At 35.6% G+C, this 27,985-nt stretch overlaps 1 protein-coding gene across 2 annotated transcripts in view; it reads left to right on the forward strand.

The window, feature by feature from the left end:
* LOC131694114 (broad-complex core protein-like) overlaps positions 1-26,443 on the forward strand; it is a 221,354-nt gene extending 194,911 nt beyond the window's left edge. Inside the window, exon 5 of one of the 2 annotated variants that reach the window (XM_058982557.1) lies at positions 22,498-26,443. In XM_058982557.1, coding sequence (XP_058838540.1) covers positions 22,498-22,922 — 425 coding nt within the window. In that variant the 3' untranslated portion in view covers positions 22,923-26,443. The remainder of the gene's footprint in view (positions 1-22,497) is intronic. The other variant, XM_058982565.1, reaches the window with a different exon arrangement.
* Positions 26,444-27,985: the final 1,542 nt, after the last annotated feature.

A 27,985-nucleotide genomic window follows, 5' to 3' on the forward strand; every position in this document is an offset into this window, starting at 1 on the left:
AATAAGCTTTCGTAATATTGTGTAGGAAAAAAGCTGAAAATTTCTGTATTTTCTCTATCTGCAACATATAAACCCTTAAGTATACCAATTAATTGGTATACGAATTGGAATAGGTTCGCCAAATTTTGGAAGAAGTCTATAAAATAACCCCTTGAAAGCTACCTAAACATTGTTGTAGTTCGATGCAATAAAAAAATCCCCAAAAATGAAATGTACCTATTAATGTGAAACACAGTGAATAATTCATACAATAAAGACCCATTTTTATCAATCTCATGGTGTATTTTAGGCTGACAAAATGGGGACATTGACTAAATTGGGCATTTTTTTTTCTTTATAATAAACTGAAGCTGTTAAAATATTCTTCCCATCCCTTGATGTAGTCTGATAACTATTTCTGATTATGATGAACTTTTTATTTTTGCATATTTCCATGATAAGGAAAACATGGTCAAGAAAGGATTTACTCGAATTCAGTCTTGTTCGTCTGCTAGAGCCCATCAAACATATGTTCATATTTGGCTGATAAAATCGGGGTTTCAATGTATTATAATAGATATTTAGCATTCGAAGAAGTTTCTTGTGAACGAGTGTAGAACGACTTTGTTTCTACTTACCTGAAGTCAGCGGCGTAGCCAGAAATTCGGTTTGGTGGGGGTTTGGTGAAAATCGATCATACTGCCCAAACGGCATAATTCCGAAACCGTAATTTTTGAAGTTTTAAAATTATGCAGAATTAATTTTTCAGAAAATAGTAACAGAGTTCGTGTCTTTAGCGAATTTGTTGAGACTTTATCGTAGTCATGAATATTAACCTGAGAAAATTCACCATAAATACTTCTTGGACGAAATACCGTCAAAATTATTTTATCAAATGATGCGCTGTTTAACGTTTGTAAAACTCATCGAAGATACTAAACCTCCGAAATTGGCGGTTTCAGAATGATGCTATCTTGACCTTAAATTACTGTTTTTATACATTTTACCTATACATATAATTGGTCATACAACAAAAATCAAATGCTCATAAAAATCGATCAGAACCTGCTAGAGTCGAATGGAAATCGTCATTTTTCATAAATTTCTCTCTACATTCGGAAAGTGTTATCCTCGTTATTAATCATATTACGTTTTCGTCTCAACTCGACGCATTCCCAAAATAAAAACCTGTTTTAATCCACCTAGTGGTGCAATTGTGCTTTTCTCATTTGTCCAGACTACGATTCCATGGCTGGTTATGTTCAATACAATGGTGGAAATGAATATTACATGTTCAGTACGATTTGCACATACGTACAATGGATTGGCAGCCACGATCTTGAGATACTATGTGATACTGAAACATCGCTTGAAACCAGCGACGGATCATGGAGAAAGATCCGGGAGGTCCTGGTCCTGCCGAAAATTTTCAACTTGTTAAGAAATTTTAAACTAGTTTTAATTTTGAAGTAGCAACCCCTCACTGCATAATCCCTCCGGGTCGGTATGATTGACGATTTTTAGAGTGATTGCATAACCTTTCTATATGAGAAAGGCAAAAATGTACCAAATTCCAAAAAAGTCGATTTTTGTCAAACATCTCAATGTTTCATGCATTTTAAAGTCATTTGGCATCAAAAATACAAATTTGATTTTGAAAATTTTTCATTTCAGTTTATATGGGAATTTGCTGTGCGATTGCACTCTTCAACTCGTAACTCCGGAACCGGAAGCCCAATCAATAAAAAATGCAATTACAGCCGATGGGAAGGTTGTACCTTTCATTTGACACTTTGTGCAAATCGGTCCAGCCATCTCTGAGAAACAGAGGTCACATTTTTTTTCACATACACACATACATACACATACATACACACACAGACATTTTCCGATCTCGACGAACTGAGTCGATTGGCATATGACGCTTGGCCCTCCGGGTCGGGATTAGATTGACGAATTTTAGAGTGTATGAGAAAGGCAAAAACATTTTTAGCAAATGTTGAAAGTTATGCATTTTTTTGGTGAGCAGTTCTATGTTTCATAGACATTAAATCAATGTTAACTTCGCTTCCTATTAAATAAAAACCCTTTTAACAGTACATTTCTTCAAAAACGAGCTCAATTTGAAAAGAAATCTGAGGATTATGATTGATTATAGAACTTTGGAATTTTCTATTGGAATGTTTTCAGGCAGGAATTTGATATTGATGCAATTAGACAACTGTGAAATCAAGACCAATAGATCAGTTACATATCAGGACCCCATTCCGACAATTTATCAAAAGTCCTCATGATGTTTACAACAACAGGTTATCAATGTACGGATCAGTTAATTGTTATTGTAATATTGAATTAAATCAGTCTGCATCAATAAATTTTCAACTTCAATCCAATATTTTTTTTGTGTGGCGGGGGGGGGTTGTATGGTGTTAAACCCCAAAACCTGCTCTTGGCTACGCCGTTGCTTGGAGTTATTTATTTCGCTTTTCATTTTCCGATATGTTTCAGATCGATCCGATGGTCATAAGTTAGAAAAATTGCAGACAGAAGGTTCGCACAAATGAACATTTTTGCACTGATAAGTTATCAAGTTCCTTCCAGACAACTTGGAAGTGTTCTGTGATTATTTCTTGCGGTTGTAGATAGAAAAACGAAATACAAAATTCGTTTTATCGAAATAATATTTGGCTTATTTCAATGGATTATTACTATATTGAACAATAAATATGCGACAAAGAGTAATCAACAAACAACAAGCCATAACTTTTAAAGTATTCAAAATAGATATTTGAAGTCTTCAGTAAAGTTATTCGCAAAAGTAAGTGCTACAAATTTCCTGAAGGCATCATTTCGATATAATCACTTCCAAGAAAATTTGTGAAAATATCTCACTCATAGGGGGATTAATCAGCAAAATCACAATACCAAAAGAAAGGGCAAATTGCCTCCATTAAATTCTCCGAAGATACTATTGACCTAAAATAAGCCGTTTTGGCGCTAATAAAAGATTATATATTTTTGGTCATACTTCTGGCAATGGGAAATGATAAAAATCTTTCGTCCGCATTTAATGTTAAATATCTCTTTTGATAATAGTCCGATTTCAACAATCTATAGCTTGTTCGAAAGGTATTCGTTAAAGCTGTTTGAAAACATATAAATTGTTAATCTATGTTGCCAATTTCGGTAGATAAAAACGCAATATTTACACATTCAAACATTCATATCTTGGAAACTAAACATCAAAATCAAAAACAAATTAATAGCGTTCTTACTGTTTTTTAGTTCTTTCATTTAAAATTGGTTTGGATAAGATCGGTTCAGCCATTGCTGAGAAACACGAATGAGAATTTGTTCGTTACATACACACACACACACACAGACATTGTCCCAAATCGTCGAGCTGAGTCGATTGGTATATAGGACTCGGCCCTTCGGGCCTCGGAAAAAAATCTTGAAAGTTTGAGCGAATTCTATACATTTCTTTTATAAGAAATGTAAAAGGTCTTCGGTAGTCAACCTAAAAGTAATGCCTTCTGACTAAAAGAAAGCATCGATTGGTTTTTATCCCAGGTTTGCAAGCATTAGTATTTTATATCGTTCCAATTATTTAGGGCATATTAAGCAGCATAGTATTTTATATAGGAGGTTCAAAGAAAAACTGGAACGGAAACAATCACAATGCGTTTTACATTTCTTATAAAAGAAATGTATAGAATTCGCTCAAACTTTCAAGATTTTTTCCGAGGCCCGGAGGGCCGAGTCTTATATACCAATCGACTCAGCTCGACGAGTTGGGACAATGTCTGTGTGTGTGTGTGTGTGTGTCTGTGTGTGTATGTAACGGACAAATTCTCATTCGTGTTTCTCAGCAATGGCTAAACCGATTTAATCCAAACCAATTTTAAATGAAAGAACTAAAAAACAGTATGAACGCTATTAATTTGTTTTTGATTCTGATGTTTAGTTTCCAAGATATGAATGTTTGAATATTTCGAACAAGCTATAGATTGTTGAAATCGGTATATTACCAAAAGAGATATTTAACATTAAATTCGGACGAAAGATTTTTATCATTTCCCATTGTCAGAAATATGACCAAAAACATGTAATCTATTATTAACGCAAAAACGGCTTATTTTAGGTCAATAGTATCTTCGGAGAATTTAATGGAGGCAATATGCCCTTTCTTTTGGTATTGTGTTTTTGCTGATTAATCCCCCTATGAGTGAGATATTTTCACAAATTTTCTTGGAAGTGATTGTATCGAAATGATGCCTTCAGCAATTTTGTAGCTCTTACTTTTGCGAATAACTTTACTAAAGACTTTAAATATCTATTTTGAATACTTTAAAAGTTATGGATTGTTGTTTGTTGATTACTCTTTGTCGCCTATTTATTGTTCAATATAGTAATAATCCATTGAAATAAGCTAAACAATATTTCGATAAAACGAATTTTGTTTTTCATTTTACTATCTACAACCGCTAGAAATAATCACCGAACACTTTCAAGTTGTCTGGAAGGAACTTGATAACTTATCAGTACAAAAATGTTCATTTGTGCGAACCTTCTGACTGCAATTTTTCTGACTTATAACCATCGTATCGATCTGAAACATATCGGAAAATGAAAAGCGAAATAAATAATTCCAAGCAACGGCGTAGCCAAGCGAAGGTTTTGGGGTTTAACACCATGCAACCCCCCCCCCCCCCCCCCCACCACACCCAAAAAAAATATTGGATTGAAGTTGAAAATTTATTGATGCAGACTGATTTAATTAAATTTTACAATAGCAATTATCTGATCCGTGGATTGATAACCTGTTGTTGTAAACATCAGGAGGACTTTTGATAAATTGTTAGAATGGGTCCTGATATGTAACTGATCTATTGGTTTTGATTTCACAGTTGTCTAATAGCATCAATATCAAATTCCTGCCTGAAAACATTCCAATAGAAAATTCCAGAGTTCTGTAATCAATCATAATCCTCAGATTTCTTTTCAAATTGAGCTCGCTTTTGTAGAGATGTACTGTAATAAGGGTCTTTATTTAATAGGAAGCGAAGTTAAAATCTAAAAATAGTCAATCATACTGCTACTTTAAAATTAAAACTAGTTTAAAATTTCTTAACAAGTTGAAAATTCGGCAGGACCCGGACCTCCCGGATCATTCTCCATGATCCACCGCTGGTTTCAAGCGATGTTTCAGTATCAACACATAGTATCTCAAGATCGTGGCTGTCGATCCATTGTATGTATGTGCAAATCGTACTGAACATGTAATATTCATTTCCACCATTGTATTGAACATAACCAGCCGTGGAATCGTAGTCTGGACAAATGAGAAAAGCACAATTGCACCACTAGGTGGATTAAAACAGGTTTTTATTTTGGGAATGCGTCGAGTTGAGACGAAAACGTAATATGATTAATAACGAGGAAAACACTTTCCGAATGTAGAGAGAAATTTATGAAAAATTACGATTTCCATTCGACTCTAGCAGGTTCTGATCGATTTTGATGAACATTTGATTTTTGTTGTATGACCAATTATATGTATAGGTCAAATGTTCAAAAACAGTAATTTAAGGTCAAGATAGCATCGTTTTGAAACCGCCGATTTCGGTCAATGTCCCCGATTTAGTCAATGTCCCCATTTTGTCAGCGTAAAATACACCATGAGATTGATAAAAATGGGTCTTTACTGTATGTATTATTCACTGTGTTTCACATTAATAGGTACATTTCATTTTTGGGGATTTTTTTTATTGCATCGAACTACAACAATGTTTAGGTAGCTTTCAAGGGGTTATTTTATAGACTTCTTCCAAAATTTGGCGAACCTATTCCAATTCGTATACCAATTAATTGGTATACTTAAGGGTTTATATGTTGTAGATAGAGAAAATACTGAAATTTTCAGTATTTTTCCTACACAATATTACAAAAGCTTATTAAACAATTGTTCCTAATAAGTTTGTGAAAATTATAAACTATTTGAATTTTTTTTAATAGTTTAATTTTTTATTTAACCGTGATTTTTTAATAAATAGTGACCATCGCTTCACAACGTAGTCTATTTCTCATGGCTTGCGGTGAGCACGATCTCTCGAATTGCTGAATTGAAAATTATGTAATAGAAATTAATTTTTAGTATTCTTTACACATTTAACTCGCCGCGCAGATAGCTCTGAATTAGACCCGCTGGTGCCCTAAGACGATTTCGCTAGATTTTCAGAGCACTGTGCACCCAGTGCATTAACGCAAGTGACGGAAGGTTATCGAAAAGATTCGTGAAAATGAAAATTCCAGTAATGATGATGATTTTCCCAAACGGTTCGTTTTCGAGAGGTTTTTATTTGTTCTTTGGCATTAGGATTAGCGATAATAATTTAAATCAAGGATACTACTGGGAAGTCACCTTTAGAAAAAGTCTATGTCGAAGTAAAATTTGGAACTATGCACGCATGCACTTCAGAGATAGCGTGATATCAGCAGCTGCGATTTCATTTCAGCGCTTTTTTGTGAAAAGGGCGAAACTTACAAATGTAAACATAGGGCTTTTTTCGTACATGCGAATGAGGGCTTTGAAACGCAACAAATTAACCTAAAAATTTGGATTCTACGATATTGCTTTCTTAAACTACAGCAAAAAATACAACGGGCGAAACTGTATTTTTGTTTGTTTATTTAAAGTTTCGCCCTCCACGCTCCATGCAAACAAACAGAGCGATACTTTTTTGATAGCAGTTGAGAGGCGAAACTGTTATTTTCGTATTTTTTTTAGGATTATCAAGCTGATACCAGCTGTAAATAGTAACAATGATCGCTATTGAAAAAACCCGGACGAAATCGGTGGTGTAAAACGGTAGTTATTGTAAAAAAACGTAAGGGCGATACTTCAATGCTGATAGGTGTTACCGAAAAAGTAAACAATCGCCAAAGGGGCGATACTATCATTTTGTCAATTTCAATAGCAAAAACAAATTTTAATTTAATAATTTCAAATACTTTATGAAGTTTTGGGTTTCGATCACTGAATCATGCAATCTAGGATGTAAAAAACACAATAGTTCTTAAATAGGAAATAAAACCAAGTCTGGAAATATTCACTGTTGATTTTCTTTGAATGGTATCACTGCTAGTATCGCCCTTTTCAAGAAAAAGCGTTGATTTCTTAGTTCTCAGTCGCGTTGGAAATTTGAGTAAAGTATAAACTTCAAATCGATTAAAAAAAAAATCGGTTTTTTGGCTCAGTACAATATATAGGAAAATTCAGTATTCCCACCACAATTTAGATATTTTATTAAAAGAGCATTAACAATAATTCGTTTGTATGTCTATTTTATTGGCCATTTTTTCGCTTTCCCATTGATTTGGTTTGAGATTTCTAGCACTGATGTTGTCCTATGCTGATTTGATCGATTCTCTGAGTCCTGCCACTATCCCATGTAGTATGTGTTATCAAAAACATCGCGAAGCATCAAGTTCTAAATGTTCTCAAGCGATATAATATCCGAAGAGAGTGATAAAAGTTATAAGAAATGTCTCATCACACTGTTAGGTGGATTAAAAGCGTTTTTTTTATTTTAAACTTTAAAACTAGTATACGCTGCTGTTTTCTTTGTCGCTTCATTTAAAACACATTCAGCAGTAGGTTTTGATGCGTATTCTATTTAGTTTAAAATGTCACCTCATGTCTTCAACGTGTTACTGGACTAAACATTATTTTTCATTAATCTATGAAATATGAGTGTCTGTGCTGAATACTCTCTATGCATCAAAAACACAGTTCTAAACGTGTTTGAAATTAAGCAAGAAAAAAACGGAGGTGTATACTAGCTTGGCATTTTAAAACAAAACTGTTCGAATTAAAACGCTATACAAGGGATGTAATTGATTCAGTTCCAGTTCTACTTTGTTACGCTAATATAAAATAAAACGTTGAAGGACATGCACTAAGTTCATTGTTTTAGTTTCAAATTGGGCGCAGTTTCATTCTAATATTGCCAAAATTTCAGACTTTCGGGGTAAAAACATTGTAATTTATTCATTAGTTTTGCCATTTATCGATTAAGAAATACTCAACCTGAAGATTATTTACCTAATTTCCTTAGTACATAATTGAATAATTTGAAAATTTACTTGGAAAATAATGTCTAATATTTCGTTGCAAAAGCAACTATTTCATTTAGATATCGTGGGCTTACTCACAATAGAGCGCTGAACGTATCGATTAATTTTCAGAAAGTTGCCGCGAATGGTAAATGATTAATGACAAGAGATAATTAATTGAAATAAGCAATTAGTTTAAAAGCATAGCAGAGAGCATGGTGTTGTACAAGGAATTATAAATTTGCTGTCGTCTTGCTCTCCGACGAATTGTGTTTAGAGGAGGGTGTATAACACATTGTCACATATTGAATCGGGGAGTAAGCTAGCATGTTCCGTATCCTGTTTTACTGAAGACACGAAAGGTATTGAAAAAGTTGCAACCCTTTATTTTTTTCTTTTCCTCTATTTCTTTCTGTTTTCCCTCCTCTCTTCTGCGGTTCGCCATTCACTCTGCAATTGATGGCTGTTTCGCTGTCTTTCACCGACCTTCTTGGGCTTCTTCAGTTCCTCCTCCTCTCATATTCTTTCTCTATTCGTAATAAACCGAAGCTGTTATAATATCCTGCAGGCCCGTGCGCACGGGGGAGTTTTGGGGGTTCAAACCCCTCCATGAGCGTTTTGAATTACTTTTAAAAATTTATTATTTTTCTGTCCAGGAAAAAAATATACTGCAAACCGTTTGGACACATAAAATGTCATTTGAGTTCGGTCACTCTAGAAACAAGTCAATGAAGAAACCAAGGACGAAACTTTGCGAGGGTGGCTGGAAAGGGATATATGTCAAGTTGGACGGCTTCTCTGAAGGATCGGTTAACGTTTCGACAAGCTTCGATATTAGCAAAAGTAGTGAGTTAGAGATGGTCGGGTTCGGGTCGAGTTCAAGGTTTCCAAATTTGAATTTCTAGGGTTCGGGTCAGGTTCGGGTTTTCCAATTTTAAAATGTTCGGGTTCGGGTCGGATTCGGGTTTTTAAAATTTTACACTTTCGGGCTCGGGTCGGGTCCGGGTTTTTCAATTCTCAAGCTCTCGGGTCGAGGGCTGAGCTTGAAAGAATGAAGAAGGATATGAAAAGAGCTTGGAATTGACGCCAGCGTGATGATTTCAGGGCTTTCAGATCAGTTCGTAGTGCGTATAAGAAATGTCTTAGATCTGCAGAACGGGCTGGCTGGCAAAACCTATGCACTAATATCTCTTGTCTGAACGATGATAGCAGGTTAAATAAAACTCTCTCGAATGATTTTCAGATGAACACCTTAAAAACCAGAGATGGTGATTATGTGACAGACGAAAGAGATGTTCTTTATTGTCTCTTCGACACACACTTTCCACACTATCGATCCGGAGCTGAACAATGTTCACAGATCTCATTCTGGTGATTCGAACTCGTGGGCGTTAGCACGCACATTGGTTTCCACTGAATCGGTGAAGTGGGCAGTTGACAGCTTTGCTCCATACAAATCACCCGGAAAAGATGGAATACTTCCACTGATACTGCAAAAGGGATTTGATATTCTTAAACATGTCTTGAAAAAGATTATGCTTTCCAGTCTTGCTACCGGGTATATCCCGAAAGCATGGTGAGAAATAACTGTTAGATTTATTCCCAATGGGGGGCGCTCAAGCTATGAAGAATCAAGGAGTTTTAGGCCTATCAGCTTAAGTTCTTTTCTAGTGAAAGCTTTGGAACGAATAATCGATCATCACATCAGGAACGTTAGTTTAGTTGAATATCCACTGCACAAAATGCAACATGCATATCAGTGTGGGAAATCCACGATCACTCTGCTTCACGATGTTGTTTACACCATTGAGAAAGCCTTCTCGCTCAAGCTTGGGTGTATTCCAAGATATTGAGGGTGCTTTTGACAATGTGTCCTTCCAGTCTATTCTGGAAGCGAGGCGCGGTCAAGGGATACCTACATGTATCTCGGGTTGGATAAATGCAATGCTTAGTAACCGCACTCTTTGCTCGTCACTGCGATATGCTGAGATACGGAAGTTGAGTATTTGCGATTGTCCTCAGGGTGGCGTTCTGTCACTTTTGTTATGGAACTTGGTAGCCGACGGCTTGTTGAAGAGCTTGGATTTCCAACCTATGGGTTTGCTGACGATTACCAAATACTAATTACTGGACTTTGCATCGGAACAATCTTTGACTTAATGCAACAGGCATTATAAGATGTCTAACAGTGGTGTCGATAAGTTATATTATCAGTTAACCCAAGCAAAACTTCAATGGTTCTTTTCACGAAGAAGCGAATAACAATCTCACTCACTAGGTAGATACTGTACTGTATTCCAAGCAGAAATCTTTCCGATTATGTACGGGGTACAATTGGCTCTTCAACTGAGTTTTTTCGGCAGAGTTATAAACTTCTGCTCCGATAGTCAGGCTGTAATCAAGGCCCTTAGCTCAGACAAATCACGGTCACATCACCCAAATCGAAGAACTAAGCATTGACAACACTTTCTACGTTGTCTGGGTGCCAGGACATTTCGGTATTACTAGAAATGAATAGGCTGACAAATTGGCCAGGGCTGGTTCAGCGATTTACTTCGTTGGTCTTAACCCCCGCTGCCAATTTCTACAAGTTGGATAAGAGAAAAATACGGTCCTGGGCTTGGTCCGAGCACCGCAATTATTGGGGAAATCTACAAACGTGTCGCAAAAACAAAGGCGTTTTTAGAACAACCATGCCCAGTGATTTCAGAAAATCTCCTACATTTTTCGTAGCTCCACTGCGGCATGCTGACCAGGGCTTTAACTTGCCATTGCAAACTTAATTATCACATGGCAACTATTCAGCGCGCTGAGTCTTTTTCATGTGATCTTTGTGAATCCGACTACGGAACCTCATATCATTTGATATGCAACTGTCCAGCAGTAGCGCAATTGTGATTTCGAGTTTTCGGCCATCCTTATATAGACGAAACCATGTTTAGACGACTGAAAATCAGAGACATACTAAAGTTTCTTATCCAATGTGGTAAAGAGCTTTTGGCTTACTTGCAGGCGAGTTGAACTGCTTGTAAGTTAAACTAAGCTGTTGTTTATTTTTGTGCTGTTATTTTTCCCACCCTTCCAATTCTACTTCCCCACACTTCCTAGTCCTTTCCTCCCGCTCAGGAAATGATGAAAACACACGGCAAGGCACAAATCCCTGACTATATACGGGGAACGTACTATTTAAGCCAATATATTCTGATTCCTGATTCCTTCAGGTTCCCTGAAGGTTAGAGATGGTCGGTAGAGTAGGACATGGTTATATGAAAAAAACTACAAGGGGCAGCCCTATGGGGTTGCACGAACTGTAGACGTAGGACTATACTGCCCATAAAAGCATAAGAGTCCCATATGGATTTTTGTCGAAAATGAGTTATCTGTTGGATTGTATTCTGTATCACCACTGAATCACAATGCACAAATAAGATTACCAGGTTTGTTTAAAAAATGTCGAAAAAAATACCAAACCCTGTTTGTCCCACCCATAAGGTTCAATGAAAATGTAAATCTTGAACAGCGTTTTTCTCGGCTTGCTGTTTTTTAATATGGGACTCTTATGCTTTTATGGGCAGTATACTACTTAATGTAAAATATTCATTTTCTTAGTACTTAGTGTGTGGGAAAAAACACCCGGACCGGTGAAGAAAAATCAAATTTTAGACAATATAATCACATCTCATGTATAGACCAAACTTTCTAGTTGCTAAAAGTTCAAACACCCATGGATAACCCCAAGTTTGTAGATGTGTTTCGATGCCACAGGATTGTAAAATGGTTAATATTACGTCATGAAAATTCAATTCTTCCGTGACAATTTTTTTGCTTGCAAAATGCCCTGTGTGTATGCAAAGCTCATGATTTGTTGGGATATTAGCATTGATCGGAAAATGCTTTCCAACGCTGCGCATTGCATACATACAGGACATTTTGCAGGTCACCAGAAGCTGTTCATTTTACCACCGCCACATGTTCATTTTAGCCACTCGCTATAAACATGTCTCATTTTTGGACATGTTTAGAAATCATGAATCATGTTTGAAAAAATGTGTTTATGAAGATGTATTTTTACCAGATATGTACAAAACATGTCTAACAAGAAACATAAGGTGATTGTAATATCTCATTCACTTATTAGTTAGAAAATAATGACTTTGCTTAACGTGTTCATTTTACTGCCAGTTCCCCTACCTACCAACACATTCGCCCCAAACATTGAACCCAAGCGTACAATGCAAAATGAGTCAACGTTGATGATGATGGGTAGAGCGAAAGAGACAACTAGTACCATCACGACACTATTAGCGCATTTCATCAAAATTCCACGCGGCCTTTCCCGATTGAAAGGAACGGCCGCGCTTAGCGCATCTGTCATAATATCGTGATTTTGCATAGCGAAGGGCTGAATGATAACACATTTTGTTCCAACAAACAGCCCTGCGTTATGCAACACTTTGTACAGGTTGATTATACCAGTGGGGCCAAATTCACCAAGTTCGGTAAAATTCCTTTTAAATTACAGAATTGCTTAGATGAGCTAAACTAATTAATCAAATCCTGTTTTAAAAACTGTCCTTGCGTTTAAACCAAAATGGAAAGCTTATTACAACCACTACATTACTTAATTTCAAGCGCAAATAGCAAATACATGTGCTAGTTAAACCAAAAATTTACTGGCAACATTACAGGGGCATTTAGGAAGCAGTTGGAGCGGTCACCTGTAAGACGACACAGGGTAGCGTCCCTCCACAGCCAGTGTAACGGACTTCTAGCTCAGCTACACTGGCTGTAAAAAACACAGCGCAGTGATCTGCTTCACCAGCCGTTCAACAGGGAACTGAGCGTGTCTGGCCAAGTCCGTTCTTTAAATAGTCGATGATGACGTCATTCATAGAAGCGTTGCGCGCTAGGTACACCAATCCGTCGTACAGGGCTTGGGAAGCGCTATCTTCTGTGTGTTAATGCGTGATATTTTGACAAGGTTGTATATTATTTAATTTTTTAATGCTATGATATCAAAAATCTTTGGGTTTATCTATTGGAATCTATTCTTAGAAGTATTTCGGGGCGATTTGTGCAAAAAATTTGAAAAATTATCGTGAGATGGCTGAATTATATTCGTTTTATATTGGACCACTTTTCGTTACATACCATTTTTGTAGAATTTGCAGAGTGCACCCCCATATCGAAAACAAAGACGTAGTCCTACGTCAAAAATAAAATTTGGCTACGAGTAACTTTTTGAATCCCATTTAGCTCCCAGAACAAATCTGCAAATTTTCAGCTCGATCGGTGAAACTATATTTTTGCGCCCGCGGTTTAAAGTTCCCATGGGATTTCGTATGGGGAAATTGTCTTTTGCAAATTAATTCTTCCAATAGTCGCCCTTTACCTCCTAAAAATAAATAGATGTCTGATTTTTAAAGGAAATTTGTCCAGGAAACCAGTCTAGAAGACTGCAAAACGATCTGATGCTTGTGGAAAAAGTTATTAAGCAAAAACCGCTTGATGTCTTGAAGATTGATGAAAATTTCACTTTTCATAGCATCACTGCTTCTGACGGTCTAATAATATACAATTTTTTTTAACTTTCTCTTATTATGTACAAAAGAAGCCTCAATTTATTTCTCAAAACCCTGCGAAGTAACCCAATAGTGTAGATAAACGATTTAGACACATTAAGAGAGGATTAAAACAAAATTGCATATAATTGAACAACCAACAGCAGTGGTGCTAGAAAAAAGAACATCAATCGGTTTCTGCTTAATACCTTTTTTCTCAAGCGTCAGATCGTTTTGTGGTTTTCGAGACTTTGTTTCTTTTCTTAAATTTCCTTTAAAAGTCACATAACGATTTATTTTTAGGAAGTAATGGGCGACTTCTGGAGGAATTATTTTGTAAAAGTTAATTTTCCCATACAAAATCCCATGTAAACATTAAACAGTGGGCGCGAAAATATAGTTTCACCGATCGAGCTAAGAATTTGCACAGTTGTTCTAGAACCCAAATGGTACCTAAAAAGTTGCTCGCGGCTGGAATCTAATTTTTGTCCCACCCTAATGGTCGGGTTCGGGTTTTTGGACCCGAAACCCGGACTCGACCCGAACCCGACGGGTTTCGGGTCGGGTTCGGGTACTATAAATTTTAACTGCTCGGGTTCCGGGTTTCCAAATTTGAATTTCTCGGGTTACGGTCGGGTTCGGGTTTTCCAATTTTAAAATGTTCGGGCTCGGGTCGGATTTGGGTTTTTAAAATTTTACACTTTCGGGCTCGGGTCGGGTCCGGGTTTTTCAATTTTAAAGCTCTCGGGTTCGGGTCGGGTTCAGGTTCAAAAAAATTGAAACCCGACCATCTCTAAGAATCAGATCTACATCAGATGCTCAAAAATAGTATCTTTTAACATCGCTCATCTTTCTATCACTGAGCCATATATTTATAACTCATTTACTGATGGTACGACAAGCGATGAGTGAGCGATGTATTAATTCTATCCCTTTATGATCGTTATTTCAATAGTTTTGGACATTTTCAATACACAGGGGGTTCGACGATGTGTCAAAATGGATTTTTTCAACTTTTGGGGAAAGTTTATTATATTGAAGAAGTTATTGGTATGTGAAAACCAATAGCTTTGGGCAATTCCAATATACCGCCGGTGCGTAAAAATAGAAAATTTTTCAAATTTTCGCGAACTTTTTATATTGAAGGGCAGGTTGTTGGCAGTTGAAAATCGATAGTTTTGGACATTTTCAATTCACAGGAAGATACACCAGTGCGCAGTGTTTCCTAAGTGGCAAAAAGGTGAAAGAAATTCATTGAACCACGAAAAACATTTTTGAGCTATAGCGACTTCAGCAAAGTTTATTTATATATTTTTTGCATTTAAAAAGTATTAGTTGGGTCATTAATCCCTTTAAAGCTGAGAAGCAAGTTTTGTTTGGTCATTTATGAAAATAAAAAAACTTTATGTGGCAAAGTTGTTGAGAATATCTTAAGTATTAACTTCGCTGAAGAGACTATGTGTCTATCTGTCGATTTTAATTTACATTTGTGGAGATTTCTTTCATATACCCCCTGAAAATTGCTTTAAAAAAATCTTTTCCTGCTAATTTTGTAGAATTTCCAAATGTTCCAAGATTTTGTTCAGCATAAGAAAATACAGAATTTTTGTAATGTAAGTTTATTTGTATCTCTTACGACTTAGAAGCTATCGAATGTTTTAGTGTACATAAAGCAATATTTTGGTATGGAAGCCGCAATTTTCCGCAGACGAATACCAATACAAATCTGTAAAACAAACACTATCAAAATCGTTTGGTGGGCTCTAGCCGACGTTCAAATCAAATTCGAGAAAATTCATTCTTTAGCATATTTTTCTTATCTTAGAGATGCAAAATATACAAAAATAATAATACTGTACTGTAAGCCCTCCTTAAGGGAAATTTTTACTAAATAATCAGAACGGGTTATGAGGCTTTGTCGAGGGACTAAAGAAGAATATTTTAACCGCTGCGGTTTATTAAAAAAAATATGTTAGTCCAGGTGTTTGCGTTTCGACTTCGTCTCTTCAGAACCAGAAAAAAATATGTGCCGATTTTGTCAATGTCATCGTTTTATCAGTCTAAAATTCGCCAAGGGGCTGATAAAAACAGGTCTTCCTTCATTCAAAAATCGACTAAAACTCTATTATGAGGCCGTTCATAAATTACACCACACATTTACGGGTAAAAGAAGGAAGCATTAAGCATCTTGTTACAACATTAAACAGTGGGCGCGAAAATATAGTTTCACCGATCGAGCTAAGAATTTGCACAGTTGTTCTAGAACCCAAATGGTACCTAAAAAGTTGCTCGCGGCTGGAATCTAATTTTTGTCCCACCCTAATGGTCGGGTTCGGGTTTTTGGACCCGAAACCCGGACTCGACCCGAACCCGACGGGTTTCGGGTCGGGTTCGGGTACTATAAATTTTAACTGCTCGGGTTCCGGGTTTCCAAATTTGAATTTCTCGGGTTACGGTCGGGTTCGGGTTTTCCAATTTTAAAATGTTCGGGCTCGGGTCGGATTTGGGTTTTTAAAATTTTACACTTTCGGGCTCGGGTCGGGTCCGGGTTTTTCAATTTTAAAGTTCTCGGGTTCGGGTCGGGTTCGGGTTCGAAAAAATTGAAACCCGACCATCTCTAAGAATCAGATCTACATCAGATGCTCAAAAATAGTATCTTTTAACATCGCTCATCTTTCTATCACTGAGCCATATATTTATAACTCATTTACTGATGGTACGACAAGCGATGAGTGAGCGATGTATTAATTCTATCCCTTTATGATCGTTATTTCAATAGTTTTGGACATTTTCAATACACAGGGGATTCGACGATGTGTCAAAATGGATTTTTTCAACTTTTGGGGAAAGTTTATTATATTGAAGAAGTTATTGGTATGTGAAAACCAATAGCTTTGGGCAATTCCAATATACCGTCGGTGCGTAAAAATAGAAAATTTTTCAAATTTTCGCGAACTTTTTATATTGAAGGGCAGGTTGTTGGCAGTTGAAAATCGATAGTTTTGGACATTTTCAATTCACAGGAAGATACACCAGTGCGCAGTGTTTCCTAAGTGGCAAAAAGGTGAAAGAAATTCATTGAACCACGAAAAACATTTTTGAGCTATAGCGACTTCAGCAAAGTTTATTTATATATTTTTTGCATTTAAAAAGTATTAGTTGGGTCATTAATCCCTTTAAAGCTGAGAAGCAAGTTTTGTTTGGTCATTTATGAAAATAAAAAAACTTTATGTGGCAAAGTTGTTGAGAATATCTTAAGTATTAACTTCGCTGAAGAGACTATGTGTCTATCTGTCGATTTTAATTTACATTTGTGGAGATTTCTTTCATATACCCCCTGAAAATTGCTTTAAAAAAATCTTTTCCTGCTAATTTTGTAGAATTTCCAAATGTTCCAAGATTTTGTTCAGCATAAGAAAATACAGAATTTTTGTAATGTAAGTTTATTTGTATCTCTTACGACTTAGAAGCTATCGAATGTTTTAGTGTACATAAAGCAATATTTTGGTATGGAAGCCGCAATTTTCCGCAGACGAATACCAATACAAATCTGTAAAACAAACACTATCAAAATCGTTTGGTGGGCTCTAGCCGACGTTCAAATCAAATTCGAGAAAATTCATTCTTTAGCATATTTTTCTTATCTTAGAGATGCAAAATATACACAAATAATAATACTGTACTGTAAGCCCTCCTTAAGGGAAATTTTTACTAAATAATCAGAACGGGTTATGAGGCTTTGTCGAGGGACTAAAGAAGAATATTTTAACCGCTGCGGTTTATTAAAAAAAATATGTTAGTCCAGGTGTTTGCGTTTCGACTTCGTCTCTTCAGAACCAGAAAAAAATATGTGCCGATTTTGTCAATGTCATCGTTTTATCAGTCTAAAATTCGCCAAGGGGCTGATAAAAACAGGTCTTCCTTCATTCAAAAATCGACTAAAACTCTATTATGAGGCCGTTCATAAATTACACCACACATTTACGGGTAAAAGAAGGAAGCATTAAGCATCTTGTTACAACATTAAACAGTGGGCGCGAAAATATAGTTTCACCGATCGAGCTAAGAATTTGCACAGTTGTTCTAGAACCCAAATGGTACCTAAAAAGTTGCTCGCGGCTGGAATCTAATTTTTGTCCCACCCTAATGGTCGGGTTCGGGTTTTTGGACCCGAAACCCGGACTCGACCCGAACCCGACGGGTTTCGGGTCGGGTTCGGGTACTATAAATTTTAACTGCTCGGGTTCCGGGTTTCCAAATTTGAATTTCTCGGGTTACGGTCGGGTTCGGGTTTTCCAATTTTAAAATGTTCGGGCTCGGGTCGGATTTGGGTTTTTAAAATTTTACACTTTCGGGCTCGGGTCGGGTCCGGGTTTTTCAATTTTAAAGTTCTCGGGTTCGGGTCGGGTTCGGGTTCGAAAAAATTGAAACCCGACCATCTCTAAGAATCAGATCTACATCAGATGCTCAAAAATAGTATCTTTTAACATCGCTCATCTTTCTATCACTGAGCCATATATTTATAACTCATTTACTGATGGTACGACAAGCGATGAGTGAGCGATGTATTAATTCTATCCCTTTATGATCGTTATTTCAATAGTTTTGGACATTTTCAATACACAGGGGGTTCGACGATGTGTCAAAATGGATTTTTTCAACTTTTGGGGAAAGTTTATTATATTGAAGAAGTTATTGGTATGTGAAAACTAATAGCTTTGGGCAATTCCAATATACCGTCGGTGCGTAAAAATAGAAAATTTTTCAAATTTTCGCGAACTTTTTATATTGAAGGGCAGGTTGTTGGCAGTTGAAAATCGATAGTTTTGGACATTTTCAATTCACAGGAAGATACACCAGTGCGCAGTGTTTCCTAAGTGGCAAAAAGGTGAAAGAAATTCATTGAACCACGAAAAACATTTTTGAGCTATAGCGACTTCAGCAAAGTTTATTTATATATTTTTTGCATTTAAAAAGTATTAGTTGGGTGATTAATCCCTTTAAATCTGAGAAGCAAGTTTTTGTTTGGTCATTTATGAAAATAAAAAAACTTTATGTGGCAAAGTTGTTGAGAATATCTTAAGTATTAACTTCGCTGAAGAGACTATGTGTCTATCTGTCGATTTTAATTTACATTTGTGGAGATTTCTTTCATATACCCCCTGAAAATTGCTTTAAAAAAATCTTTTCCTGCTAATTTTGTAGAATTTCCAAATGTTCCAAGATTTTGTTCAGCATAAGAAAATACAGAATTTTTGTAATGTAAGTTTATTTGTATCTCTTACGACTTAGAAGCTATCGAATGTTTTAGTGTACATAAAGCAATATTTTGGTATGGAAGCCGCAATTTTCCGCAGACGAATACCAATACAAATCTGTAAAACAAACACTATCAAAATCGTTTGGTGGGCTCTAGCCGACGTTCAAATCAAATTCGAGAAAATTCATTCTTTAGCATATTTTTCTTATCTTAGAGATGCAAAATATACACAAATAATAATACTGTACTGTAAGCCCTCCTTAAGGGAAATTTTTACTAAATAATCAGAACGGGTTATGAGGCTTTGTCGAGGGACTAAAGAAGAATATTTTAACCGCTGCGGTTTATTAAAAAAAATATGTTAGTCCAGGTGTTTGCGTTTCGACTTCGTCTCTTCAGAACCAGAAAAAAATATGTGCCGATTTTGTCAATGTCATCGTTTTATCAGTCTAAAATTCGCCAAGGGGCTGATAAAAACAGGCCTTCCTTCATTCAAAAATCGACTAAAACTCTATTATGAGGCCGTTCATAAATTACACTACATATTTACGGATAAAAGAAGGAAGCATGAAGCATCTTGTTACATAATGGTGTGATGAAACGGAAGAGGGGGCTAAAAGCTTCCCAACTAGAAAAGGAAATCAAACATTGGAAATATGTATGTCCTTTTTAAAATCCAAAATCTTCTAGTTTAAATTAAAATTATAATAAAATCTGTTAAATGTGTAGTAAAATTTGTGAATGGCCTAATAATAGTGATTTAGTAGTTTTTTCAATATATGTTTTTGCGTGCTAAAAATTACTAATTACACAATAGCTCAAAATTTGTTTTCTTCACGGTCAAAACAATTTTGATCGCCTTTTTGCCGCTTGGAAACACTGTGCACCTGGGACTCTTCTGTGCACTAACTTACTCGAAAAGTTGAAAAAATTCTAATTTGACACGTCGTCGAACCCTTCTGCGTATTGAAATGTCCAAAATTATTGATTTTCAACTGCCAACAACTTTCCCTTCAATATAATACACTTTCCCGAAAAGTTGAAAAAAATTCATTTCGACGCATCGTTGGACCCCATTGTTAAATCTTCAACAGAAATAAAATGAATTTAGTGAATTTCTTCTTAAAATAATTAAAAATTTTGAACTTAAATCTATGGGTAACCCTAGGATCCTATACCTAACACTTAAACCATACTTATATACTAGACATTAGATTTATATACATACATGCTAAGAAAAGTGAAATCAAATGTACTAAAAACTACAATCAAATTTAACACTACCACAACCACACAACAGCAATAAAAAGGGGGACAATTTGGAAATAAAGTTTCGTTTTATATCGACAAGCACATCAAGCGGGTAAGCTTTATCGGTTGAGATCCGAAATCCAACCAAATGGAAAATTATACAGTCCACCTTCAAGGTCGAAGGCCGGTTCGCGAATTGAAGTTAAAAGGTCGGCATCGAGAGAAATTACTAAATTTTACACCCATTGTGCATAGAAAATGTCCAAAACTATTGATTTTCAACTGCCAACAACATGTCCTTCAATAGGTATTTATTTCTAAAAAATTGAAAGTTAATTTCATCAACTTCAACTCCAATAAACGGAAAGTAACGCAAAATGTATCGTGATAACCGATGAACCGAGGATGACGATGAATACGACGATACAATTATTGACGATGACGATGAAGGCGACGATACATTATCGTTAACGGAATTTCCGATGACGATACATTATCGTTAACGAGTAACGCCGATAAATTATTGTGAAAAATATATCGTATTAACAACCCTGGTTGAGAATCGAACCAAGGTGAGCTGCGTACAAGGCAATCGATTTACCAACTACGCCATGCACTTGTGGGGGGCCACCACTTGTCGTGTTTGATTAAGCCCCCTAGGTGTTTCCTATTGACGGCTCTGCCCGAGAAATCTGCGTCGCGAATGGTAAAAATCCCCCTTTTCGTGATTTTTTCAATTTTACCGATTTTCAAAAGACTGCTTTTATTGCAGAGATATTACTACCAGTATTTAAATTAGGCATTTCTGGATCGGGTGGTGTAAAAATGATTATAATTTGTCTAGTAATAGCGGAGTTATAAGCGTGCAAACCTTACATAGTTTTGTTGCCCAGGAGATATTCTAGACTGTAGAATGACACCTAACCCCAGATAGTGGAGTAAGACATTGTCAATGTCAAAAAATTTACCTGGATTAGGTTGGCGATTTTCAGAGTAATGGCAAAACCTTTCTATAATTTTTTGCTGAACTGAACGACGGAGGTAACAAGAATGAATGATTCTTATGAATTTATTTTTTAAATTAATTATTATTTAAAGAAACCATTCTCTCGCGGATCTCTCACCAAAATCTACCAAAGCTCTGATTTTCAAATGAAATTGACTGATTAAAAACCCATTGGCAATCCTTAAAAATATACAGATTTGAAGAAAACCATATTTGTTATCAATATTATTTGTAACTATCCGAACAAAAGATATAGAAACTTGAATGCTTCGGCAACTATGTATGCTAAGGAAAATTGAAATAATCTTTAGATCAAAGCATTTATATAAAGGTAATATAAGAAAGCTAGTTTTTCGAAAGCCACCCTATCTCAAATAATTAAAAATTTATAACACATGGAGCATTAGAGATAGCTATACAGTTTATTCAGCAAAGCTGCTGCAATTTAAATGTTTTATAACTTTGTGGAATATTGCGTAGGATAACTTCACGTATCTAATAATTTGGTACTTGAACACCTTTATCACAAGAACCACCTAAATTTATCTAATATAAAAAAAATCGCCAAGATGCTCAAAGTTCACCGAAAACACCATCTATCTAAAACTAACAGTTCGGGAGCAAACAGTATTGTCTTCCTAAGTACGGCTTTGGGACAGTAGTACATTGGCAGCAAACTGATCTGGTTTAGTCCTATTAATATTGAGCAAACTCAATTCCTAGTACAAAACAGTACAAAATAGAAGGTTCACCATCATAACCACTATGTCTGTCTTCGGCTCACTTATCCTAAAATAGGGTACTCTAATTTGCTTCAATAATTATAAGGTTCTGTGTTTAACGTTTTATGTTTGAAGTTGTATGTATGTTTAACAAAGTAAAAAATCATACCTAAAAGTAGTCAATAGCTATATATTATAACATTTTTGATGATTATTCTAAACAAACGCTGTACGAAATTTTGTTCCAATTTTGGTTCCCCGTGTGCTCATGTATAGCATGTTTTAGCAAATAATAATGAACAGGGACGATTACTGTTGCTTTGACATTGTAACGAGTGGAAAATACTTCAGATGGATGTTGCTTTTTGTTTTCGTTTGCCATCTAATGTTTGGTGATCACCGCATGTAAGTGAATTACACTCTTTATTCTTATTTTCTTTCACCTATTGATTCGTTTCCATCGATTATTTTGGTACTGTTTTTAACAAAAAAAAAACCTTTCTCGTTCTATTTTTTCTATTTTCTTTATTAAAAAAAAAGGAATTAAAATAACCCTGAAGAAGAATCGTACTTAAATCTAATCCTATATTTTCATCCCAGCAGGACAACAAGGACCTCTTTCCGCAACAACCTCTTCCCAGCTAACTCCGCTGCGAATGCCACCTCCTACTAGTGGCGGGATCAATGAACCACAAGAATGTCCGTACTGTCGGAGGACTTTTTCATGTTACTACTCACTAAAACGCCATTTTCAAGACAAACATGAGCAATCAGACACACTATATGTGTGCGAATTTTGCCATCGCCGCTACAGAACAAAGAATTCACTAACAACACACAAAAGTCTTCAGCATCGTGGCTCGAGTGGAATGCTGAAACGTTTACTAAAAACCTCAGCAATCAAAAATGTTCTAGGTGGAGGAAGCGCCACCAGTAACTCAGGTATTCACATAGCAAACCACCCTAGGCCACACCTATACGACTTCGCTGCAGAGCTTGGCCAACCTCCACCAGGCATACAGTAATATAATATCTTCTGGTCCTGCCCAACGTGAAACACGATAACCCAACATGTAGTGAAATGATCTATTTTAGTATACACAATATTTGATAAGTAACTGATAGTTTGTACATGTCCATAGTTGTCAATATTCACGCAATCAGTCGTCTGGTATTCCTAGAATAGTTATGGTATTGACCTTTTAATTTCATACAATTACTTTGAAATTCAAACTTTAGACTTTCAAATGAGTAATGACGAATGTGCAATATTAATGAATCAAATCAAATGTAAAATTTTACGTTGTAACAATATTCAGTCCAGTCCTTTTTCGTTACTTATCGCAATGAAAAAAAATAATTTATGCGTGTTTCAGCATATAGAGCAAAACAATCAACAAACCCTGGATGAGGATTCTAAGAATTGATATGAAGCAATGGTAGAACTAAGTATCAAATAGTTAGTTGTGATGTCAACACATACTTGTTGGAGTACATGATGATATTCCAATATTCGCAGGAGCGCATTTACTTACAATTATGGTAGTACCTTCAGCCGCTAATATACCGTTTACCTATCTGCTCGCAATCCTTGCGAGCTTGCCGATAGGTCGTCAAACGACAATATATTTCACCAAAAACACGCCGGGCATTCTTCAACAAATACAAACATAGAAATTGATCGAAATTTATTTCTATATGTGACAGTGTTCGGCCGGTGTTAGTATTGCGTAGTCATTCCGGAAATGTAAAATAGGTAAGGCAAAAATGGGCGCTGGCACCAGCCGATACCTATAAGTTTTATACAAATGTTCTTGGAAATCCTATCACATTCAATACTAAAGCCTAGACTATACAATTCTGTCATCGATATGATATATAAGTGAAGATAATATAATTTTGTAGTATATGGGGCATTCTAAGATAAATTTGTTCTTCCATATAATTTTTTAGGCTTGGCAGTCAAAAATATTCGACGATTATTTTTTGTTTCAATATAACAGGCGGAATTCTTGAGAACTTTTGTATTGAGTTTTCATTTTTATGAAAAAGTATTCCTTTTCAACCGCTAATACTGTAATAACTAAAGAAGATACATGAAATTTGTCAGGACATGAAATGTGCGATTTTTTGTAGAAACTTACAGCCAAACCTGATTTCAAGCGAAGCGCGTGGTGGTTGGTTCCAGGCTCGCCTGGCCCTGCACAGTGTCGCCTAGCTGGACGAAACCTTATGCTTTCATTTTGGATTTTTCATAATTTAACATTTTCTATATTTTAAGCAAAGTTTTCTCAAACTATTAAATCTTGAGGACATCAATTTGATTTTTTGCAGAACTTCAAAGGTGAAATAGATGATGAACACTAAAAACAGTAATTCAAATAAATCTATCTTCTTAGCTAAGTTTCTGATTAGAATCAAACTGGTTTCATATGTGAGGTCATTCGTTGGGTTTATACTTACCGTTCGATTTAGTCAGGCAACTGGCGTCAGAGTTTGACAATAGGCAACATCGTTTTTCCACCGATCAATGGGGGTCAGTTTGACAACGTCAAAATCGCTTGAAATGTCATCAACAAACAGTAGTGGCAGTAAACAATAGAAAACAATGCACACTTTCTCTAATTTGATGCAAACTTAAGTGCTCCTTGTTTGTATTTAGACAAGTTTCGTTAATTTGTTACAAACAAAGTTTTTTATGTTTACTACGCCAATATGACGTCATGTCATCGTCTTGGTTATAGTCGATACAAGCCATTCTTCAAACTCAGGCATGCAGAAAAAATAATAAGTCGTGCCTTAAATATAAGTCATCATGTTCAAAGTGGTTGTATTTTTACCAGTTCGGAAAGATGGTTTCTACTGCATTATATTTGCAAATAAGTGTATTTTCCGGAAATGAATATGTTATCTGAGGCATTACAAACGTTATTTTTTCGTAATTCTGTACAAGCATGGGAGTGTTTGATTACCCAGGGTTCGTAAAGTAATTTATGAATGTCTCTCAGAATTATCAATAATTCAAAGAAGTGAAATCTACATATGAATTCAGCGTAACAAAATTAACCTAAGGTTATCACTTTTCGCAGTTGAAAAATACCTGATGCCGTAAGTATTAACTTACCCACTCCAAAATTTTAATGGTATTAAGAAAAATGTTTTAAATTCATCCAATAAAAACGCTTGTATCCACCTAACAGTGTGATGAGACATTTCTTATAACTCTTATCACTTTCTTCGGATATTATATCGTTTGAGAACATTTAGAACTTGATGCTTCGTGATGTTTTTGATAACATATACTACATGGGATAGTGACAGGACTCAGAGAATCGCTCAAATCAGCATAGGACAACATCAGTGCTAGAAATCTCAAACCAAATCAATGTGAAAGCGAAAAAATGGCCCATAAAATAAACACACAATTATTGCTATTATTATTATTATTGCTAATGCTCTGTTAATGAAACATCTATATTCCTCAATCAATGCATTGTGGTGGGAAAACTGAATTTTCCTAAAGAGGTTATATATTGTACTGAGCCAAAAAACCGATTTTTTTTTAATCGATTTGAAGTTTATACTTTACTCAAATTTCCAACGCGACTGAGAACTAAGTAAACAACGGTTTTCCTTGAAAAGGGCGATACTAGCAGTGACACCATTCAAAGAAAATCAACAGTGAATATTTCCAGACTTGGTTTTATTTCCTATTGAAGAACTATTGTTTTTTTATATCCTACACCCAAAACAGGAACCGTACGATTTACATGCGAATAAGCATGATTCTAATAAGAATTTTGCATTGTACCTGGTATAATGAACATAAAGCGATATTGGTCCGGGACAAAAATGCATGAAATGGTGATTACGCCGTGGAAACATACATAAACCTACTGTTGGGAATGTATTCGTGAATTCAGCCATATCGGAGTATTAGTTTTAAAATGACCTGTACTAATACACATGTAAAGAACATCTTCACTCGTATACAAGTGCGCTCTAAAAATACTAATACACGCTCAAGAGCCTCTTTCATTTCGCATTACCATCGATTGCTGGCTGCATCTTGCAGAGAGTAGCACACGGTAATCATCAAATTGATGGGGTGCGAGTGATGTTTCTGGGATGATATTATGATAAACTTTCGGTGTTCTCAACCCTTAATATGCCAGTGGTATAGGAGTTCTAGCCGCTAGACAGTCTCATGCATTTTATTAATGATTGATGAATAATTGATCGCACTATAAGCTGGAGAAAGTTACCCATATGGGATCATTGGGCCAACAGGTTAATTGAACTTTTGTTTGATAAAAGTCCTTCACTGATCATTTCTGGTATTTCCCATTGCGACAGTATTTTTAAAAGTCAGGTGATATATCAATATGTTGCGTCAAAAGCATTTAAGTGTAAGGCAACAAAAACTATGAGAGCAGTGATAAATTTGTTTTGCATTTTTAATCAGAAGTTTGCATGTCATCTCGAGCATTCGAATCCAATTCACAACAAAACCAACTAATACTTCTACATGCGAACAGAAATATGTCCGAAAGAGTGTAATGCTTTTTTGCATTGGGAAATTGATTTGGGTGTAGATTGCATGATTCAGTGATCGAAATCCAAAACATCATAAAATATTTGAAATTATTAAATTAAAATTTGTTTTTGCTATTGAAATTGACAAAATGATAGTATTGCCTCTTTGGCGATTGTTTACTTTTTCGGTCCCACCTATCAGCATTGAAGTATCGCCCTTACGTTTTTTACAATAACTACCGTTTTACACCACCGATTTCGTCCGGGTTTTTTTCAATAGCGATCATTATTACTATTTGCTTGATAATCCTAAAAAAAAATACGAAAAAAAAGCAGTTTCGCCTCTAAACAGCTAGCAAAAAAAGCATCGCCCTGTTTGTTTGCATGGAGCGTGGAAGGCGAAGCTTTAAATAAACAAACAAAAATACAGTTTCGCCCGTTGTATTTTTTGCTGTATTTTAAGAAAGCAATATGGTAGGATACAAATTTTTAGGTTATTTTTGTTGCGTTTCAATGCCCTCATTCGCATGTATGAAAAAAGCCTTATGTTTACATTTGTAAGTATCGCCCTTTTCACAAAAAGCGTTGAAATGACATCGCAGCTCCTGATATCACGCTATCTCTGAAGTGCATGCGTGCATAGTTCCAAATTTTACTTCGACGTCGACTTTTTCTAAATGTGACTTCCCAGTAGTATCCTTGATTTGAATTATTATCGCCAATCCTAATGCCAAAGAACAAATTAAAACCTCTCGAAAACGAACCGTTTGGAAAAATCATCATCATTACTGGAATTTTCATTTTCACGAAACTTTTCGATAACCTTCCGTCACTTGCGTTAATGAACTTGGTGCACAGTGCTCTGAAAATCTAAAAATAGACTACGTTGTGAAGCGATGGTCACTATTTATTAAAAAAAATCACGGTTAAATAAAAAATAAAACTATTAAAAAATTTCAAATAGTTTATAATTTTTACAATCTTATTAGGAAAGATTGTTTAATAAGCTTTCGTAATATTGTGTAAAGCTGAAAATTTCAGTATTTTCTCTATCTGCAACATATTAACCCTTAAGTATACCAATTAATTGGTATACGAATTGGAATAGGTTCGCCAAATTTTGGAAGAAGTCTATAAAATAACCCCTTGAAAGCTACCTAAAAATTGTTGTAGTTCGATGCAATAAAAAAAATCCCCAAAAATGAAATGTACCTATTAATGTGAAACACAGTGAATAATACATATAATAAAGACAGATTTTTATCAGTCTCATGGTGTATTTTAGGCTGACAAAATGGTGACATTGACTAAATCGGGCAATTTTTTTTCTTTATAATAAACTGAAGGTGTTAAAATATTCTTCCCGTCCCTTGATGTAGTCTGATAACTATTTCTGATTATGATGAACTTTTTATTTTTGCATATTTCCATGATAAGGAAAACATGGTCAAGAAAGGATTTACTCGAATTCAGTCTTGTTCGTCTGCTAGAGCCCATCAAACATATGTTCATATTTGGCTGATAAAATCGGGGTTTCAATGTATTATAATAG

This window comes from Topomyia yanbarensis, chromosome 1 (genome assembly GCF_030247195.1).
Source record: "Topomyia yanbarensis strain Yona2022 chromosome 1, ASM3024719v1, whole genome shotgun sequence".
NCBI lineage: Eukaryota > Metazoa > Arthropoda > Insecta > Diptera > Culicidae > Topomyia > Topomyia yanbarensis.